Raw genomic sequence first — 21,019 nt, forward strand, 5'->3', positions numbered from 1 at the left:
TTTTGCAATTTCGGATGAGCATAAATCAAACATTGTGCAGGGTCAAGACTGGTTCAACATCAAAAGTGAACAAAGACCTGATAACAATAGGTTTCCTAACCATTCCCCTCTATTAACTATGGTGTAAATGAGTCTGTAATTGAGAAACACAGCATTTATTTGGAACTCGAAAATGGTCTATTAAACTGGTACAACTTCATCTTCCAGGAATGTGTAATTATCAAGCTCAAGTAATGACGTCACCCAACGATGGTATCTATGAGGTCACAGGTCACGTGAGTGGCATGATACCTCACGTGAACCCACAGATGAGTCGGCTTCACAAATATGGTGATCAGCCCAAGTGCATTATGGACTCTCGACCTCACATGAGAAAATTTTGCTACTGTAAAACGAAATCGTCATAGGTGTGGAACACAATCTCGTACCCAGAGCCCTTATTTCTTATTGCGCATGCTCAACGAAATAATTGGGCTCTGGAAAACTCCAAACCGGAAGACCCAGATTCTGGGTTTCTCGCACATGCGCATTATGACAGACTAGGTAAATTCAAAATGGCGGACGATGTTTAACGAGCATGTGAATTTGCGCTTGGAAAATTAGGTTTTGAAGGTGGTTTTCAGTTTAATTAACTCCGAAAATATCTATTGGATGGACATCAATACAATTTCCATTACAAAACCGGCAAAACTTTGAAAAATCCGACCCTACAGGCTCTTTTGGTGTACTTAATTCGAGACGCCATCTTGTTTATTTTCCCTAGTACTGTAATTTTTACTTCCGGTATCTTCCTTTGTTCTCGAGAACCAATCACAGCATAGGAAATATTGGAGTTTTTCAGAGCCCAATTATTTCGTCGAGCATGCGCAGTAAGAAATAAGGGCTCTGGGTACGAGATTGGTGTGGAACATTGAAGGAAAATGCCCAGGCAAATGTGTGCGTCAGGAATTCTTGTGCAGTCGTTACCGAATATTCCCTTGAGATATAAATAGCAATGAAACAGATGCCAAGTTGGTCGATCTAACAAGAGAAGGTTAATAAGGAATGCTTTGTATAGTCAACATGGCGGCTGTGATGTAACATGCACTCCAAGAATAGCAGACGTTATGGGTGCATGCAAATGAGACAACAAGCAATACTTCGACCCGATAGCCTCACTTGTATGATTCTTAAACAAAGGAATATTTCATTGTGGACTCAACTGTGTAATAACAGCTATTAGCAAAGAACACAAAGGTGTTAGGAAAAGCATGACATGGAGGAATTGCTTCTCTACACTTCTCGACTATACGAGTATTCAAATGCATTAGATATCTGCATATCTAGTAGGGGTTTACTCCCCCACACCCCTCACCTAGATCCGCCCATGGAAAACAAAAGCGGAAATCAGAATAACAAAACGAGAAAAATGGCTCTTTACTAAGAGTCGTCAATAGTTTGACTGTATATAATCTTATAATACACTCAACAAAATTACTCGATTCTTATTGGACAAGAGGAGTACAAATAAATCCCAAATTGTACTCTGTAGAGTCCCAATTAAATTCCACAATTTTGTTGAGTGCTTTATAAACAAAAAATCACACAGTGTTCTTGTACAAATTGGAATTTATAGATACTTTGACAGTTCTCAAATTGGACTCGCCTAAATATAAAGGGCTTGTCCAATTTTGAAAACTTTCAAAACATCACTTGTACCTATGAATTCCGAATTGTACTCGTGATCGTGCGATTTCCTACACAAATTCATTGATAATTCATGACCGTTGAGTTTTTTAATTCTGATATAAATTCATGTTCATTTGCATGAACTTTAACTACTTGGATTTTGAAAATTTTAGTAAAACACGAGTGAGTTGAAAAACTTTGAGTTGTATGGAAGAAAGTCTTTCAAAATTTTATATTTAATACCTAAGATATTACTTCTCAAACTATTACAGTAATGGCTCTTGGATATTCAAAGCATGAGTTGCCAATAAGTCGCATATATAAGTATGATAGTTACTGTAAGCACGAATGGGCTATTGACTCATAGACCATGAGGCCAAGAGGACTTATTATTTTAGTCAAATCCAACTAGTCGGTCAAATATATGGATTGAAACAAGTTTTGAATCAAAGTTAAATTATCGTGTTCATTTGCATAAACTTTAACTTGAGTTTTGAACATTTTAGTAAAACATGAGCGAGTTGAAAAACTTCATTGTATGGAAGAAACAGTCTTTCAAAATTTGATATTTAATGCTAGATATTACTTCTCAAACTATTACAGTAACGGCTCTCGGATATTCAAAGCAGGAGTTGCTAATAAGTCGCATAAGTATGCTAGTTACTGAGTCCTTGTTTTAGTCAAATCTAACTAGTTGGTCAAATATGTAGATTAAAACAAAATTTAATGTTTTGATTTTCAAAGCTGGCTCTTTTTGCTAATAGTAAACCTAGTATTGCTTATAGCCTAGTAGTTGTTCACCCAATCAGAATGCAGCATTGACAATAGACCACAGGTTGATTTTGACTATTATACAATATACAATCCACTACGACTCAAGTTTATTTAGAGCGTTTTCATGTGACGCCATAGCAGCTATGTACATACAATACATTTTCTCTCAGGGAATTGAACTTTATTTTAAGTAATAACTGTAGAAAGTTTAATATATTTTGTACACCAATGTGGCTGCCTTGTGACACGAGTGAAAACGCTCTATATCGTTTACGACATGGCCACTCATATTGTATACATGCGACTGTCACCCTCTGTAAAAATCAGTCAAAACTATACTAAACAGAAAAAAAAGGATTATTTTACATCTTAATAGATGTGGTACCATAGGATGTTTTTAATTTCCAACCATTTTACAGTTCTGTCCAGTGACCACTAATAACAGTTCCAGGTCAAGGCTGGAATTCCAATGCTTCCCATCATGCGCGGCAACCTGGACTTGGAACTATTATTCATGGTCACTAAACAGAACTGAAAAATGAAGTATTCTTTTGATTATCATTTTTTTGTTCAACAGTAACACATGAAACAACAATGGATACAACTTCAGAAAGGAGGTTTTGACCAGTGTGGCTGACTGTGACTATGAGACTAGCCTGAATCAGAGTCACAGGAAAAAAACCGCATTGGGAATTTCCTTGAATTCCCAACAAATTCCCATCCAATTCCCAGAGAGAACGAAATTGGGAACATGGCACTGATTCCCAATGTTAGTTTGTTGGGAATTTTGTTTTTCTATTGGGTATTAGAAGGAAATTCCCAACAATAAATCCCAACGTTGGTGTTCGAATTGAGAATTCAAGGAAATTCCCAACAATTCGCAATTTGGGAATCCAGTTTTTTTTCCCTGTGAGTATGGGTAAAAATAACTGAAGCAATAATTTTTTGAGCCCAGGCTATAATATATACAGTAATTATGGAGTACAGCTTCAATGAATGTGTGCCTTCACGTTTTGTGAAAAGAAAACAAGTAAATACAGCCAATGAATGTTTAAAGGAAATTTCCAGAAAGGACATCCCCTTCCTTGTCTTGAATTCAATCTATAATATTCAGCCTTGTTTCAGAAGAAAGAGCTTTTCCTTGCTTCTATGTACATCTTGAATTACTTATTCGTAGCATTTTTGGACTAGTTCTAAAACTTATGAATATTTAATGAGGAGAAAACAAAGCAAATCACTACTGTGACGGTGGTTTGGAAATGTGTTCTTAATTTGCATTAAATTTCGTTAACTTTTTCTTTGATTTTCTCCAAGAAATATTCATTAGTTTGAGAAGTAATATCAAACACTTGAGAGAGTTCTTCCTCCGATTTCCAAACACCTCAAAGTCAGTTAAAAAAAACTTGGCTGCGCCTCGTTTTTTGAACTCACTTTTCGGTGTTTGGGAATCGAAGGAAGAACTCTCTTGCGTGTTTGAAATATTAGGTCAAAAGCAAAACAAACAGTCTCGAACGTAGTCTCCGCCCCTTAGCAACAACTGAAATCTCACTTGGAAACGTGCAAAATTGAAATGTCAAATGCCTGCTTGCAACGCCTGTTGTTTTACAGTCGATCCAAATCAGCTGTAGCTCCTTCAGTTTTCATGCCAAGGACTTGCGTCATCTAAGCCGCTTGCCAGGGAAGAATTTCGCTGTATGCTCTAGGCATGGCTTATCAAAATTGAAACACTGCGAGCTCAAGATGTAGATTATGAAATATGCAGCTAACTGCTTCAGTTATTTGTACCCATACTCCTTTTTTTCTAGTCGTGGAGTCGGTCGCCAACAATATTTTTTCAAAGGACTGTAGTAATCTGGCTATCAAAACTACAACCAATAAAAGCTTAGGAAATTGGTGTTTTGTGTGAGGCCATGCCATAAATCTATAAAAAACGAGGTATTTTCTAATTGCAGCTATGTTGCTGCTATTTTGTACGAAATTGTGAAATTCACTGGAATTCACTGCAGAGGACAAAAGCAAGAACCTCTATATCTTTGATTGGTTCATGCCCGAGTGAATTCTTAGCTATTTTATGATTAAGTAGTTGATAACTAAATGCTTTTAAGCATTACATGGATTAAGCTTATTGTTTCACAGATATATGGTTGTAACTGAGCCCAGGGGGTTGGGGTACTCCCATATATGGACTATACACGGATGATCCGCTGAACAGGGTATGGTTTCTCGAGCTTCTTCTCATAAACAGGGAATGCAATTTCACTCGAGATGCAAGTTCTTCCTGAGTTTCTTGTCATATTCAGGGATTCTACTTTCGTATTGACCGAAACTGGTTATTATGGTCATAAAAAAAAACGATATGCAAGATGAGATGAAAATTGAAACCGGAACTCAGTGCAATTAATTATATCTTTCGTCATAAACAGGGTCTACAAATTTGAGTTTTTTTGTCATAAACAGGGTACCCCTTTCAGAATCCCAGCGGAAAACCCCTACCCAAATTCTGGCGGAGTACCCCCCCCCCGGGTAACTGAGTCATTTTATTTAACCTATGAAAGATAAATGACTATTAGTTAGTACTAATTGATAAAAACCATGGGTTTAGAGTCTTAGCCTCCTCTGTATCTCTTTGGCACTTTTTGCTCCTTGGGCTTCCTGTGGCGAGGACAAAAAGACGCAGGAGGGATTATGGGAGGGAGAAAAAAGAAGAGCTTTCTCTCCCTCCCTCCCAGCTCCTCCTCCTCTCTTGTTCCTAGTTCTTCTCTGCCATAAAATAATTTAACACAGGGATCCCAACAGAGAATATAAAATAATGGAGTAACCTGCGGAGGACACTGTACTACTAAATTATTATGCATACTGTTTTTTCAGGGGTTAAATAAAATCACTCAATGCGCGCACTCAGTCAGGTCTGACTAGTTAAAGAGTGTGTGGAACGACACCTACAACGACCTGATTCGTTTCTTCACAATGAGTAACAGGAACCTTATTCCTTGCTAAGTACTTGGTTGTGAGTTTCCTACTCTGCTCTGGAGACACATTTATTCTTCCCATCAGATCAATGACCTCCTGAACATCAGAATGAGAATGTGACGACGATCTCCCTCCCTTTCTTTCTTTATACAACTCCCTTGCCCTGCACATTTTCTTCATTACGCTGTACTTTTTACCATCATTCGTCAGAGGAGGCAGAGCTTTTTCATTTATTCGAACCTGTTGACACTGACAGTTGGTCAATTTAAGGTGTTTGTGGAGTACATCTGCAAGCTCATCAACTGTAATTGTCTTTCCTTCCTCTTTGTTCTTCAGAAGTGTCAGATAAAGCAAATCGGAAGCTGCTCCCATAAGCTTCTCCAGGGAAACCTCTTCCAAGGCAGCATTGGTAATTACCTAGAGAATAAAAATAATTTAAGGTAATACTCCATTTTACAGTTTCAGGCATCCCAGCCACTTTTTAGACAAATTTGATAGGAAATATAGGCTGTGCAAGTTCTAAATATAGGGAAATATAGGATTTTTTCCCAAAAATATATGCACTTTATAGGAGCTAAGATAGCTTTTCGGTGCCATAACCAGGGATCGGCCATAAAAATAAAAAAAAACAGAACCAAAAAAAAAAGGGGGGATCATTTTATTTCCTTCGCCAAATATGCTAAACAGTGTAAAATATAAATGTAGCAATCAGCAGTCGTCCTATTTATAGGAAATATAGGAGGTTTTCTTTAAATATAGGCTCTTTATAGGATCCTATACAAATTATATGAAATATAGGATATATAGGAGGTCTGGGACGCCTGCAGTTCCATTCCAAGCCGAAGCTGGAGTTTCCGCGCATGATAAAAAGTTTAGTTTTGCTATGCACGGAAACTGCAGCCTCGACTTGCAACTATTATTCATGGTCACTCGAATAGAACTGTGAAATGGAGTATTCCCTCGAAAATTTTGTCAATAACTTTGTCCTGAAACTTTGCATGGACATTAATTATGTTATGGACATTTAAAAACTGCAATAAAAAGATAGCATCACCATTCCTGTTTTTTCTCTAGATGCTCTCCAAATATGTCAATTTATGGGTTTTATAGTGAAATGTGGTAGCAATCGGAAGCTGTAATCAAGAGCCTTTATTCACAGTTAAAATTACTTTTACATAGCAAAACGTACTTATAACTCGAGGTTTACAAGATATTCTATACTATTCAATCCACCAAAGTCATTGGATGACTATGATTCTTGATCTATTAGTGAAAAATGCAGGTATGTGCACCTCTGCGAACGTCCAAAAATAGCACATGTCAACTATTCCCATCAAAATATTTCACAATCTATCCTATAAACTTTCCTTCGTAATTTGATATATGTCGTCAGGGACGACTAAAATTTGCAAATGACGAATAGATCTTGGTTGAATGTGGTTGTCCTTCTGACAACCTACGTTTTTGCCAAGGTGTTTTATTTTATAAAAAAAAGAGTCTGTAAAGTCTGAATATAATTCTAAATTATATTTCTTCTGCTTAAAGCCTAGAAAGTTCATTTTTCAAATGATAAACTTTTAAAAATTCAGAGGTTGTTTCTGTGAGTGTGAACCCACATGCCCTGCCTTAGATCAGCCCAGAGGTTGTTTCAGGGTTCGATCTGTGAGTTAGCCATGCCCTGCCTTACATCAGCCCAGAGGTTGTTTCAGGGTTTGATCTGTGAGTTAGCCATGCCCTGACTTAGATCAGCCCAGAGGTTGTTTCAGGGTTCGATCTGTGAGTTCGCCATGCCCTGCCTTAGATCAGCCCAGAGGTTGTTTCAGGGTTTGATCTGTGAGTTAGCCATGCCCTGACTTAGATCAGCCCAGAGGTCGTTTCAGGGTTTGATCTGTGAGTTAGCCATGCCCTGACTTAGATCAGCCCAGAGATTGTTTCAGGGTTTGATCTGTGAGTTAGCCATGCCCTGACTTAGATCAGCCCAGAGGTTGATTCAGGATTCGATCTGTGAGTTAGCCATACCCTGCCTTAGATCAGCCCAGAGGTTGTTTCAGGGTTGGATCTGTGAGTTAGCCGTGCCCTGACTTAGATCAGCCCAGAGGTTCCTTCAGGGTTTATTGATAAAATTTGAAGATTATGCAAGAGAGCTTACCTTGGTCAAGGTTTTTGCCTGACGAAGTGGCACATATTGCCCTCCAGTAATTGCACCCAACGCCATTAGGAAGTCCCTGAATGCATGAACACTGGGTTCACATCCAATGCAGTACAGCGTGATTCCTTTTTCAGCAAGGGTGTGGCATACAGTCAAAGGATCATGTCCCTTTGGGCAGCCGTTTGGGAATCCGTCTCCATTTTGGTCTAGCCCATGAGGTGGTGCGTCAGCTGAAATAATAAACATATGAAATAATAATAATAAATAAATAAATAACTTTATTTAAGTGTCAATGTATTTAGTTTATACAACTAATTGGGGACACTGAAATGAAACTAAAATGAAGAAATAATCAAAGAAACAAAAAGTGTTTTTAAGAATCCCAACTGGCAAGGAGGCAAAGCAGTTGGCTATTTACAAGCATGGTTAAGAAACTGAATTGAACTAGTCAGAAACTAGGATAAATACAGTCTCAGGTTTTTAGAATGGTGATTATAGTAATTATTCCTATTCAAGAAACAAGAATGGAAAAACAGACTTATAATGACTTATAATACATGCATGGTTCTCCAGCTTCTCATAATGGTTTTTCCATAAACGTACATAAATGGTTTTCGGAGTGGTACTTTGTATAATTCCCACTATAATAACCATTAATGGAAAAGAACAAGTACGCTACTGATTGTTTTTGGGATAAAAACAACAATGGCTAGTAAGCTGAAACTATTTTCATTTCTTCAAACTCTCATATCTCTTCAGAACGAACAGTGACCCCCAATTTTCTTTTTACATATATTTATCTATTTCTCTCTTCTTCTCTAATAGTTTATATAGAAATTAGTGCTAATTATCATGCGAATTATCTCCAGAACAAGCACAGTGACCCCCAACTTTTTTCGCTCTTTCGTACGAGTTAACCAATATCTTTCATCAATGAAAGCATGAAAAAACTTCGATGTTGGAATATTGCCTGCAGACATCCAAAAGAAAGAAAAACAATAGTCTGGTTGGGAATTAGCTTAAACATTCGTGAACGTGTACTGCTCATAGCACAAAATTACATTTTAAACTTCCCAATGCTGTGATTTCTTCACATGGTTTACCATTAATGAGAAATTTTTAACCATTGTTGCTTTTAGAGCAAAAACCATATATGTTTATTAAATTCTAAATGACATTGATGTTAACTTGAAGATCATTAATGTTTTATGTACAATTTCCATGGATGTTATCAAATTAACATCCATGTGTCTCGATAAGACACATTAAAGGACAACTGACCCCAAAAATTGCCGTTTTTCATATAAAACTACAACGTACATAGATCACATAAATTCAACTTTGAACTCTGATACAGCTTCTATGTCGCCGAAAAGAAATAATCAATTCGCGAAAAATAGCAATAGAAGAGCGCCATATTTGAGCCCGCAATAAATTACCGCATTAATGCCGTGACGTCACAACGTGAAGCTTGCATTCCAAACTTGTTGAGTTTGTATATTTCGAGTGCTAGTCAATCTTTTAATAGTCTAAGTTAGAGTAAGTTTCTTAATCCAGATGGGCCATTGTTGTGTGCCAGAATGCACCAACCATTGTTCCAAAACTGAGTCTGTTAGCTACCACAAAATTCCTAACAAAATAGCTCTTCAGAAGGCATGGATAGCGCGGATAAAGAGAGAGAACCTGCCGCCTTTGAAGAACTGCTACGTTTGCAGCGATCACTTCGAGGATTCATGCTTTGAAGTGGATCTGATGGAGCAGTTAACCGGGATAAAAAGGAAGAGGAGATTAAAGAGCGATGCTGTTCCGTCAGTATTCAATTTTTGCAAGCCAGCTAAAAGAAGAACTACATCAGAGAACCGGCTCAAACGCAAACAAAACGAAGAGGTGAGATAACATGTCATTTATACATAACATAGTTTACATTGTTTTTCGAAATAATCACTCATGAAAAAGACTTATTAATGCATACCGAAGCGAGTCATCAATCATTAGCTATTTATGCTTTCATAGATGAAATGTTGCTTAAAATCATAAGTATAGCTAGTAATATTTGATCGATACTTGAAATTTTCAAAATGGTTATTTGCACGTGTTTAGTTTACATTTGATATTTATTCGTAAACCATAACAATGTTGCCGTAATATTCCAAATTTGCTTGGATAAATGACCACGGAAGAATAATTTATAGCATTGTTGGTTAATATGTTTATTTTGTATTATTTAAGGTAAAGTAGGCCTCGAAGAATGGTTTATAGTATTGTTGAAAACATTGTTTATTTTTGTATTTTCAAAGAATGTGGAGCAGCTATGTGCCACAATAAATCCCTCGTGTGAAGATCCACCAAGTATGGAAACACCAGAGTTCTCTCCTGAACCACTTTGTAAGGAGATTGGTGTTCAGTGTTGCCTTGGTTGTAGATATGTTGTAACATCCACTGCATCAACTCACAGACAGAGCCTGGATACTATAAAGATGCCGACACAACAACAGTTTACAATCCCTCCCCTTCACCAAACATCAGTAGAGATGAAATACTCAGTGTGAGCTTCCACGACCACAGCTACAGTACTAGCTATCACCCCTCACCAGTAAAGTCAATGCCAACAGTGTCTCCACAAAAGTCAGAAAAGTCTTCATTTTCAGAGGAAGAGGGACTCCCACTAAGTGACGATGATGATGGTTTCATTGTTTCATCGCAAGAGACAGTTTCAACAACGGACAGTGAATTAGAGCCAGAAAACAAAGACTGCAATAAAACTCTTGAAAACCATATCAAAGAACCTAAATATTTGGTATTTAACTCTTGTTTGCAGCAGTTATTCAAGTTTTGTAGAAGCTGTGGAGCACCTGTCGCTGATGTCAACTTTGTATGTCAAGGCAGCCTACTTATTGTGACAACTACATGTATGAAACATGCTTTGACATGGTACTCACAGCCAATGTTAAATCGCTTAGCTATTGGGAACTTGTTGATTTCCTCATCAATATTATTTACTGGTAATACTTTTACCAGACTTCAAAACTTTGCATCCTGTCTTGGCCTAAAATTTCTGAGTGAGAGGGTCTTTTACAGACATCAGGAACGTTACCTATTTCCTGTTGTTAATGATGCTTGGAAGAGAGAGGAGGCTGCTGTAATTGAAGAGCTGTCAAATAAGGACATAGTAAATCTCAATGGTGATGGCCGAAGTGACAGTCCTGGCCATAGTGCTAAATATGGCACATATACTATGATGGAGACAAGCACAGGGAAAATTGCCACCTTCAGCATTGTTCAAGTCTCTGAAGTAACCAGCTCCAATGCTATGGAGAAAGAGGGGTTTCTAAGGTGTTTGAACACTTTAGAAGACATGGTCAGTATAAAATGTATCACAACTGACAGACACACATCCATCACCAGCACTATGGCAAAAGATTTTAGCCACATCAAACACCAGTATGATGTGTGGCATCTTTCCAAGTCAATTGTAAAAAAGCTGAACAAGAAAGCAAAATTGAAGAAAAACCAAGAGCTGGCACCCTGGATACAATCCATTTCAAACCATCTTTGGTGGTGTGCTGCTACATGTAATGGGGATGTACAACTTTTGAGAGAGAAGTGGAAATCTGTTGTTCACCATTGCGTGAACAAGCATTCCTGGAAGGATGCAGAGGTATTCAAAAAGTGTGCCCATCCTCCCCTAACCCGCAATTGTTCAAAAAGGCCCAAGGAGTGGAGAAGCTCGTTATCGCAAGTGCTTCCCTAAGATGCACAAGCGCTGGGTTGTTAAGCCAGTCTTACAAAGAAAAAGCTATGCTTTCCTCCCTGAGCTACAACTGAAAGTACTTGAAATTTGTGAGGGTGGCATGGAGGCTGCAGGGGTTGACCCAATTGAAGAGGTCGAATTACCAAGAAACATTGCTAGTGTTCCTGCCCCAGACAAACAGGAATTGATTGAACGACACCGGTCAAGATTTTCTAGGTAATTAATTTAAATGGAATGTAGTAGAGACTACAAACACTAAAATGTGTAGTGTTAAGTGATGCTAATTCTAACCATTTCCTATTTTTAATTAACACTATTTAGTAGAAAATAATGCAAAGCATCATTGGCACTCTTTTAGTGATTGTACTCTAGTGAATAGCTGTTTTGAAAGAACTGTCAAGTAAGCCTGTCGTCCCAATCCCCCTCATCTTTGAACAGCTGTGTTCATTACTGGTAATAATTACAATGCTTCTACAAATGGGAAGGTACTTGACAGACCCAGTAAAACTGCTATAAACAAAATATGTAATTAATGTGAAGGGGACCTGATTAAAGTGGTAGATAAGTTTGCAGTTTTTAGATGTTCAGATGAAAATTTTATTAAAATATCATTACCACTTAGGAAACGAATTGACTTTTAAATGAAATCTTAAAAGAGGTCTTTTCTTTAACTATCTACGCTCCATTATATATGGGGTCTCTCCCAGTATGAATGTAGTATAGAAAAAATTCCAGCTGAATAGTGACTTTCGCTTTCACTCATGGGAATCAAGATGTTCATTCATTTGCTCAGTGAATTAATCAGTGCATGATTACTGAGCTGCAAAGGGCCTATTTGCCTGGAAAAAAAAAATATGAACCATAAATGGCTGACAAGCCTGGATGCCAAGATTTCCTAGTGCCAATTTGTCTGACAATGAGACTAGTCAGTACCAAGATTCTAAGATGGGGTGGGATTCTATCACCAAGAGAATATTTTTTTCATTTAGCACAATTTTTGAATCCATTATAGCATGCTACTTCAAGGCAAATTCTTTATAAACAATACTGACTAGCCTTGTTTTCAGACAAATTGGTGCCCAGGAAATATTGGTTATCCATGTCTAGTATAACTGCAAAATTTGCTTGGTTAGCTCATGATTTTGTCCACTAGTGCTTTGTACACTAGGTTCTCTATTCAGCTGGATATTTTGTCTAGGTGTAGTTGTTTTTAAATAATAAAATATGCAAAACCTACAAAACATTTATATAAACAACTTTCTATATGTACTTCATCTAAAAATAAATTCATGACTACTCTTATACATTTTGGTCTCAGCCTTTCCATGTTTTCCTTTTCAATTTATCAATTCAGAAATCCTGATAGAAAAAAATCCACTCTGTGTATATGAAATGAAGTAAGGAATAAATAAAATGTATATAATAACTCCATGTAACTTTAGGCCAAGCTAATCATCTGCATAGTGAAAACCTTCAAATTCAAAGTCCTCCTCTAGTCCAGGGGGAGGGAAGTGTGCTCTGATGCACATGACAGCACAAGAGGGCAGAACAACCTGAACTTCCTTTCCAAGAACTCCCCAGCACCATCTTGCTAGTTGCCTATATGCAATGTGTCTGTACTGCTTGTGCTCTGGGCCTTCATACGCATTACTGTACTGCTGTTTGTACTGAGCCCATGCGGTTCGAAGAACATACTTATTGGCACAAACAGGTAAGAATCCAGGATGTTGAGTAATGCATGGTGGTGGTTCATCAGCATCTCCATCTTCAACAACAAACTGGCATGTTGCAACCACTTTTTCGATTTCTTGGCAACAAATGCATTCAGATATTGAATCCATAATTTGGCAGCTACCACAGGTACACCTATTTAACAGAAATAAAACAATTCTTAGTATCTTTGAACATTATCAACGATTGTCCCAAGTGAGAATATACATACACAACTTGTGACACAACTATATCCCTGTATCTATATCCTGCAGTATATAACTTATTGACTATCAAGCGATGTTTTTAAACATGTTTTTAATTAAAATTGTGAAAGTTGGTATTGCTTTTGGTTGCAAACTGGATTCATGCATACCAATATCTAAAGAACAGATTGCAAGAACACGAGTGGCAAGATACGATTTTATATAAAATGGATATGTAGTTCAGTTTTGTGATAAGACAGAAGTACGACTTACCAATCTGAATTTGTAAGTCGATTGTTCTCTTGTTCATCGTCTTCAATAATGTCACTGTCAGATCCTTCTCTGAACTCTTCATCTGAGGAGATTTCTATTTCTGGTTCAAACTGATATGGCCGTAAACCAAATTCGTCGTCCATTCCGAAAAATTCTTGAGCGAAATCGTCTCCCGAGCTGTCCGAGCCTTCGGAAGAAGAATTGGATTCTGACATGCCTTTAATTTGATGACCAAGTTGTATTTTTTCGCAAAATATTGAGTAAAACGTATAAGAAACTGAGGAAGAAGTCAGGCAAACAACTGGAAGCTTGAACTCTTGTGACGTTGTGACGTCATTACGCTATTTTTCTGAGCCCGCGATAAAAGCGCAAGATGGCGGCCACCAGAGCGATATATGCGATGTTTTCAAAAAATTGTTTTAGAAAAATGGATGCTCTATCCCCTTTAAAAACTGGATTTTTGGACTTCTCAAATGATGTAGTTCCTCTTAAAAATGGGTCATTTTGGAGGGTCAGTTGTCCTTTAATGTAGTTTTACCACAATGGGAATATGCTAAAAAACCATAATGTTTTTTATATATTTTTTCCTGTGCTCGAAGATGCTGCCTCCCACAAATTACACTAAAGCACAACTAAAATTTTTCACGTTTGTTATCTGTTTGTGTTCAAGTTTGCTTTGGTTGCATATATACTTCATGCTTGTAAGAGGAAATATAAAAGTACACGATTGAATAAAGCTTATTTTCTTTCCTTGTCAAGAAGGGAAGGAGGGAGAATGTAGTTCAGATATATAGGAGGATTCATTTGGAGTTGAAAAACAAAGAATATACATAGTATAAAATGAAACCTAAAAACAGGATGCAATATGACGTGGTTCATCTTTAAGTAACAGTCATCCCCCTTGAAATCGTTCTGGGTGCTCCACTGGGGTTTTAAAAGCAGCTTTGAGTAATATATACAATATGAGCGGGAGATTTGTATGAGGATTTAAAACAGTGAGCTGCAAATCTCACACGAATATAGTTTATTACTTTTAAAATGTCTAGATTAATGCTTTTTTAGAGTAAAATTTTTAACATTAGATGTAATTTGGCCGAGATATTTCAAAGTCAACCTTGTAAATCAGGACGCGGACGAATTCTGTATCAGAGATTACAGAAGCCTTCACGGAGTGATTTTGTATTGATCTAAGGTCATTTGTCATTCAGGATTTTTTTAACATAAAATACAGCTTAAACCTACCGATCAAGACACACATCTTGGTAGCTTGTTTCCTATAAGACAGCCTACTAGCTTCATACAACCCGTCTGCAACAGCCTCTGGCCAGTCACCTCCACCCCCAGCACTCATTCCATCAACCCATTTCTTCATCTCGCCGACATTTCCTGTGAAATCGTTTACCCGAGTAACAAAGCTCTTGTCTTGTGGAGGATGATCGCGGTACTCGATCAGTGCTAGTCTTACATTAAACGCAGTACGAGAGATAGTTTCTGCGATGTAGTGGACGTGTTTTTGGACCTGTTTGATGTAAGAACCCATCGATCCTGTACAATCGATGATAAAAGCAAGATCGATCTTCTCTCCATCGTGTCTGGCATCCCAGCCCTCCATCAGGCTTTATTGAAGACACTAGGTTGGTAAAAAACAACGATTTATGGCGAGAATCTTTCTATTAACTGCAGAATTTCAACCAAACGTTCCAAGGGTTTCTCCCTATCCCATAATCCCATGCGACCTCACACCACAGGCAGCCCAGCTCCAGCTAAATTCCCTATTTAGATTTGATTTTTAAATGTGGTGCAATGCTTTAGTTTCCCTTTACAGTCCACGCGTCATTCCCTAGAGTATCATTTCTTTGTTTAACAATTGTGCATTTAATTCCTTATTCTTTATTGTAGTAACAAAGGCGATTTATTTTCTTGTCAAGGAAAATCCCTTGGGTAATAGGTAGAGGCTATTTCGCGAGACTCAAAACGACATCCCGAAAATGACGTCACCTTCGTGTTCCCGACGGAATGATTGTCTCGATAGTGAAGCTACCGGAAATCATGCCATGTTGAAGTCGTGTTGAAGCCGTTTGTTGAGTGTTTGAACGTGTAAATCGTGATTAATTTTAAAATAAAAATAAGAATCTCTCAATAATGTCGTACCTTCTGTTATTAAAATCGTTTTCTAGCCATTAATTGAAAGAAGAAACAATGTCAGCCTGATTCACGCGAAGTAATGTAAACAAAGTTATGAACACTATTTCGCGTGAAGGAAATTGACAACCGGAAGTAAATATGATGGATGGTCCTTTTGGTGGAAATTTCAGAAATTTGCCGGGAAATGTGGTAAAAATCTTGATGGAGATGGACTATATTTTGAATCATTTGAATAACTTCACATCTCTGGAGACAAATTTTCAGTGGCAAATCTAAGTGGGGGGGTTGGGAGTTGCGACCACCCCTATGAGAGCCATCGTGATTTTTTATTATCATAATTTTTCATGACAACACCAACAGCATTGCGAGTTTTATTAAAACAGGGGTGCTGGGCACATTTTGCTCGCCTTTTTTTCTATACGCCGTGTGTGGGACCTGAAACAACCATGCTCGCCTGCAGCAAATAATTGTCTCCCTAACCCTTTGGTCTGCTATATCTCTTTACCACCTCAATCAATGCTACGACCCTCCCCCCCCCCCCCCCCCCCTTTGAAAAAATCCTGGATTCGCCCCTGATTTTGGTTATGTTTCGAATGAGCTTGAAGCCTTAGAGATGTTTAGACAATTTGAAACTGCTACAACAAGTAAATTCTGTGTGTTTTACTGCAAGAATTTTGCAAGAAAAGGTATGTTGGCATTTTTAATAAAAAAATACTAAGCTCTCTCCATGATCATTTCTCCTTCCCTCTACCCTCCTCCTCCCAGAGTCCCCGGAAAAAATTCAAGAGAACAATTATTCTAATTTATAAGGTCACAACTATGACTACTGTAGTAATAAATGATTTTTATAGTATATATGTATTAACTTTTTTTCTTTATAAGATGTTATGACATTATATACACATGGCATGGATCACAGAGACATTCTGTAGTATTTGTTAATAGCATGTTGCTTAACCTGGAAAATGAAATGAAAAATTCTAAAAGAATTTGCATAACACCAAAAGTGAAAGAACAGAAAGAGAAAAATGAAAGAAATAAGTTGAATTTGGTGTGAAATGTGATTGTCCGGGTGAGTGTAGCCTTGAAAAAGACTGTAGTTGGTGGTGACTGACATTTCCACAACCTGAGTGTAAGTCATCTTCAGAGTCCAATGAGAAAATGAGACATAGTCGATAGGAATATTTATCTGTAACAAGTAATAAAACAAGTAATAAAAATAGAATTAATTGAATGATTTATCAATCTATCTACATGTGAAAGATATTCATTAAATCTTTTTTTTATAAAAATAAAACCAAAACAAATGTTCGGAAAAATCAACAATTTCTAGCAGAATAGAGTTTGATGGCACACCATCTGTGATAAATGGCATAAAAGGTCTATGATTGTCATCATGGTATTGACAGAAACAAGGCTGATAAAAGGCAATATCTTGAAAAGATGCAGGTACTTAAGTTATGAATAGAAACAAGTCAATGTCTCTCTTAACTATCTCTCTAAAGAAATCTATCCACACTTTTGCAGGACAATGGTGATCATTTTTCATTTAAAAAGCGAAGATTTCTGGTTCAAAATACTAAAAGGTTTGGCTGCCCTGCCCTACTTCAGACTATGAGGTAGTTTTGATACTAGTTATGATGAGCAATTAACAAAATAACATTGTGTAGTACCAGAAACTATCCATGCCCCTCTCCTCACACACACACATAGGGATGTTGAATTTCTGAGGGGCGGGGCTGGATCAAAGAAGAAGCTCAAAAAACCATACCCTCTTCATCGCATCATCCCCGTATAGTCCATTTATAGGCGTACCCCCCCCCCCCCCACCCTCCCACTCCAGGCATCCAAGAATAGGAGCCTGTAAGCGCCTACATGCCTACGAGCCTATGCGCCTACATTATTGCATCATCAACTTGAGTTACACACTGAAATTTGGGTTTTCGCTGCCGCAAATCAAAAATATGAAAGTTACCGACTGATTAGGTTTGATTGACGACAGCGAAAAAAAACAAATTTCAGCGTGCAACCCGGAGCACCGAGGTCGCATGTTTATGAAAATAGATGTAAATCGATTAAAAAAACTGAAGTCTAAAAGTCTAAAATTTGAGCTTAAAAAAGCTTGTCATTTTGGAACTCGCGATGTAACGTCCAAAGTTTAAAACAACTACTTCGTGAGTCCCAAAATGACACAATAATTATGCGCTGTCATTTTGGAACTCGCGAAGTAACGTCCAAAGTTTAAAACAACTATTTCGTGAGTCCCAAAATGACACAATAATAAAACATTGTTACGATTTTGCAAACAATTGCTGTTAAAATACTTTGCCTAAAATTTCACCTTTATTTTTGTACGGAACTTGGAGGTAGTCCTCATGTAAGAAAAGAAAATCTATAAGAAAAGCACAGAGAAAGGTAGTAGAAACGCATCGGCGTCATCTTGTTTGTTCTTGGTCACGTCACGAGTCGGTACGACGGAGCGAATCTGTCGGGAACACGAAGGTGACGTCATTTTCGGGATGTCGTTTTGAGTCTCGCGAAATAGCCTCTGCCTGGGTGGTAATAAGGAGCCCGTTAACTTGGGTTTCCTGTGGTACCGTGATAAGACGCGAATTTTGCGCTTTCTATAAAAAAATAAAAGACAAATTTGAGGGTTATTGAAGTAATGGGTAAAATATACTTCTTCCTTTTTGGTTTTTATTGGACCGGGTTATTGGGTATTTATTAACTTTACCACTTTTATAATTTTTAAGATTCACTTTCCTCATTGGGCTCCCTGTGTTGTTAACTAATCGGGAAACTTTAGGCTCAAAAATGGACAAATTTAAGGCATTTTTTCTGTTGATTGCGATAGTCGTTGCTACTTTAGCTTGGCTTACCATGGATAATTTCGATCCTGTCGTCCTTAAAGGAAAGAAAGTCTTGATAACTGGAGCATCCACTGGAATAGGCGAACAACTAGCCTACAAGTACTCAAAGTTTGGAGCATCAGTGATCATCGTTGCAAGAAGAGAAAAAGAACTGAAGAAAGTTGCTTCAAAATGCTTGGAATTAGGAGCACTAGAAGCTCACTATATCGTTGCTGATCTATCGAGCTTAGAAGCTGCGAGAAACGTTCACACTTCGGCGCTCAAGTCCTTCCAAGTGATTGACATTGTGGTTCTTAACCACGTGAAACCATTCTCTGAACACTGGAATGAAAACAGCGATTTAACTATAGTTCCTGATATATTCGAAGTTAATACTTTTAGCTATATAAATTTAGCAACTTTGTTCTTGCCTGAGCTGAAGAAGTCGAATGGGAGCTTAATAGTTGTGTCATCCCTTGCTGGAGTGCAAGGAATTGCAAGAGAGTCCTGCTACAGCAGCAATAAACATGCATTACATGGATTCTTCAACAGTCTTCGTCAAGATCTAATTATTTCAGGACATGGACATATTTCTATCACGCTGTGCGTCTTAGGTCCTATTGATACACTTAACGCCAGGGTAAGTTATAAAGGGAGTGAAGAAATCACTTGGTATCCTGCCGATGAATGCGCATTGGCTGTGATCAAGGGTGGGGCATTGAGATGGCGACAGATGTACTATCCTTATTTTATCAAATTATTAGAGATAGCTCATTTTGTGCTCCCAGATTTTGTGGAAACAGCGATACGTATTGCCTCAGGGGAGGTGCCAGTTGGTAAGGTTGACAGCTTTCCTTTTACTCTAGTTGGCTATTTTATTTATTGATTGCAATCAAATTATTACAAATAAGACATTTTCATTGTGGCATTGTAAACTACAAATACCAGAATCCTTTGCACACTTTCTTTTGTTCAGTTAATGACCAAGGATAGGCCCTTTGCAGCTAAGCAATCACGTGCTGATTAATTCACTGAGAGCAAATGAGTGAACATTTTGATTCCCATGGGTGAAATTTATTGGAGAGCAAACACACTTTCTACAACCTGTTTTGAGAGATTGTAATAAAACTACAAAAAATTTTAACACACTGGATACACATCGTTTCATTCAGTTCTTTACAACTGGCTAAAAAGAATCACCAATTTAATATCAAAACAAAAATTTTGCCCTCCAGTACAGACACGTGACTGTTAACTGCAAAGGGTCTATTGTCTCAACAGACCTCCTATATATCCTATATTTCCTATAATTTGTATAGGATCCTATAAAGAGCCTATATTTAAAGAAAACCTCCTATATTTCCTATAAATAGGACGACTGCTGAGTGATACATTTACATTTTTTCTTTGGTTCTGTCTTTATTATGGCTTATTTGGTTCTGGAAATAAATCATTGCCTGTGCACCCTCCCTGCAAGATCCCTGGTTACGCCACTGAAAAGCTATTTTATCTCCTATAAAGTTCATACATCTTTGGGAAAAACTCATATATTTTCCTATCAAATTTGTCTAAAAAGTGGCTGGGATGCCTGATTTACTCTTAGACCTTCATAAATTAAATTAAAGAAGCAACACTCAAATCAAGAAATATTCTGATTAACTATTCACTTCAAGTAGAATGGATTCAAAGTATAGGAGTGATATAAGCTTATAACTTTTTGGCCAACATTATTAGAAAAAAATAATAATAAATCGCTTTTATTTAAGTGTCTAGTCGTTCTAGTGCTTTCGCACTAATTGGGGACACTTTTCGCTCACACACACTACCACTACATTAAATATTCTATGCACACAACACTCAACTCACATGTTGATTTGGGAGGAAACCGGAGAACCCGGAGAAAACCCTCGTAGCATAGGAGAGAAGCGGTGAAAGACGACGCGTTAGCCGTGAACGCCACCCATGCTACCCAAAAAAGCAGCACATACCCAGAAAGCAGCACATATTGTCAGGAAACTGCAAATGTTCGCACCTATTTGCCAGAGAGCTTTTAACTTTTGGCACACTCATTATCAAAATTATATCAGACAGGGCGGGATATATTTCTTGATATTTTTTTCAGAAAGCCCTAAGTGCTAGACAACTTGAAAAAAATATCAGGGATGATATCCGATAATTTTTGATATGCTTTTGATATACTTGTATATATATTGGAAGCGGCCATAATTGTTGCAAATGGCTGTATATTTGATATGTTATATACATGTATACACTCAATTGAAGAATCGTTGTTGGGTTCAGAAAGATAGAACATAAAAGCTGAGACCGAAATGGCACATGGGAAATGACATAATTATATTATAATTTATTCATTTGCGCCATCCATACAGTCGGTTTAGAATGCCAAACGCGTATTAAAAACAGTGGATGATGCCACGGGTCGCCAGTCACAGCATGCATCTAATTAATGTACTTCCCATGTGCCATTTCGGTCTCAGCTTCTATGTTTTATGTTTCTGAACCC

At 37.6% G+C, this 21,019-nt stretch overlaps 5 protein-coding genes and 1 long non-coding RNA gene across 7 annotated transcripts in view; 3 read left to right on the forward strand and 3 right to left on the reverse strand.

The window, feature by feature from the left end:
- Nucleotides 1-2,411, forward strand: part of LOC148913037 (uncharacterized) — a 22,975-nt gene extending 20,564 nt beyond the window's left edge. Inside the window, exon 9 of the mRNA XM_089026388.1 lies at nucleotides 208-2,411. Coding sequence (XP_088882514.1) covers nucleotides 208-407 — 200 coding nt within the window. The 3' untranslated portion in view covers nucleotides 408-2,411. The remainder of the gene's footprint in view (nucleotides 1-207) is intronic.
- LOC116299189 (uncharacterized) lies at nucleotides 2,374-15,225 on the reverse strand. The gene is made up of 3 exons (XM_031707817.2): nucleotides 14,744-15,225; nucleotides 7,562-7,791; nucleotides 2,374-5,829 (listed from the first exon to the last, which is right to left on the reverse strand). The coding sequence occupies exons 1-3, from the start codon at nucleotides 15,111-15,113 to the stop codon at nucleotides 5,359-5,361; spliced, it is 1,071 nt and encodes a 356-aa protein (XP_031563677.2). The 5' UTR covers nucleotides 15,114-15,225; the 3' UTR covers nucleotides 2,374-5,358.
- On the forward strand, nucleotides 9,086-11,737 carry LOC148913038 (THAP domain-containing protein 2-like). 2 transcript variants are annotated; one of them, XM_089026945.1, is made up of 2 exons: nucleotides 9,086-9,448; nucleotides 9,859-11,737. In XM_089026945.1, exon 2 carries the CDS (start codon nucleotides 10,164-10,166, stop codon nucleotides 11,310-11,312), a length of 1,149 nt encoding a protein of 382 aa, XP_088883071.1. In that variant the 5' UTR covers nucleotides 9,086-9,448; nucleotides 9,859-10,163; the 3' UTR covers nucleotides 11,313-11,737. Both variants share the same exon structure in this region, with proteins under 2 accessions (XP_088883071.1, XP_088883072.1).
- Nucleotides 11,886-13,977, reverse strand: LOC148913039 (uncharacterized). The gene is made up of 2 exons (XM_089026947.1): nucleotides 13,502-13,977; nucleotides 11,886-13,178 (listed from the first exon to the last, which is right to left on the reverse strand). The coding sequence occupies exons 1-2, from the start codon at nucleotides 13,714-13,716 to the stop codon at nucleotides 12,761-12,763; spliced, it is 633 nt and encodes a 210-aa protein (XP_088883073.1). The 5' UTR covers nucleotides 13,717-13,977; the 3' UTR covers nucleotides 11,886-12,760.
- Nucleotides 15,226-16,333: 1,108 nt separating the features above from the next.
- Nucleotides 16,334-18,189, reverse strand: LOC148913040 (uncharacterized). The gene is made up of 2 exons (XR_016119105.1): nucleotides 17,988-18,189; nucleotides 16,334-16,835 (listed from the first exon to the last, which is right to left on the reverse strand). It is a non-coding gene; the product is annotated as an uncharacterized LOC148913040 (long non-coding RNA).
- Nucleotides 18,190-18,448: 259 nt separating this feature from the next.
- Nucleotides 18,449-20,215, forward strand: LOC116299194 (hydroxysteroid 11-beta-dehydrogenase 1-like protein). The gene has a single exon (XM_031707822.2). It carries the CDS (start codon nucleotides 18,461-18,463, stop codon nucleotides 19,379-19,381), a length of 921 nt encoding a protein of 306 aa, XP_031563682.2. The 5' UTR covers nucleotides 18,449-18,460; the 3' UTR covers nucleotides 19,382-20,215.
- The last annotated feature ends 804 nt before the right edge of the window (nucleotides 20,216-21,019 follow it).

Source organism: Actinia tenebrosa, unplaced genomic scaffold, assembly GCF_029948245.1.
Source record: "Actinia tenebrosa isolate PJP-AT-01 unplaced genomic scaffold, QUT_ActTen_1.0 PGA_scaffold10__47_contigs__length_13832649, whole genome shotgun sequence".
In the NCBI taxonomy this organism is placed as follows: Eukaryota; Metazoa; Cnidaria; class Anthozoa; order Actiniaria; family Actiniidae; genus Actinia; species Actinia tenebrosa.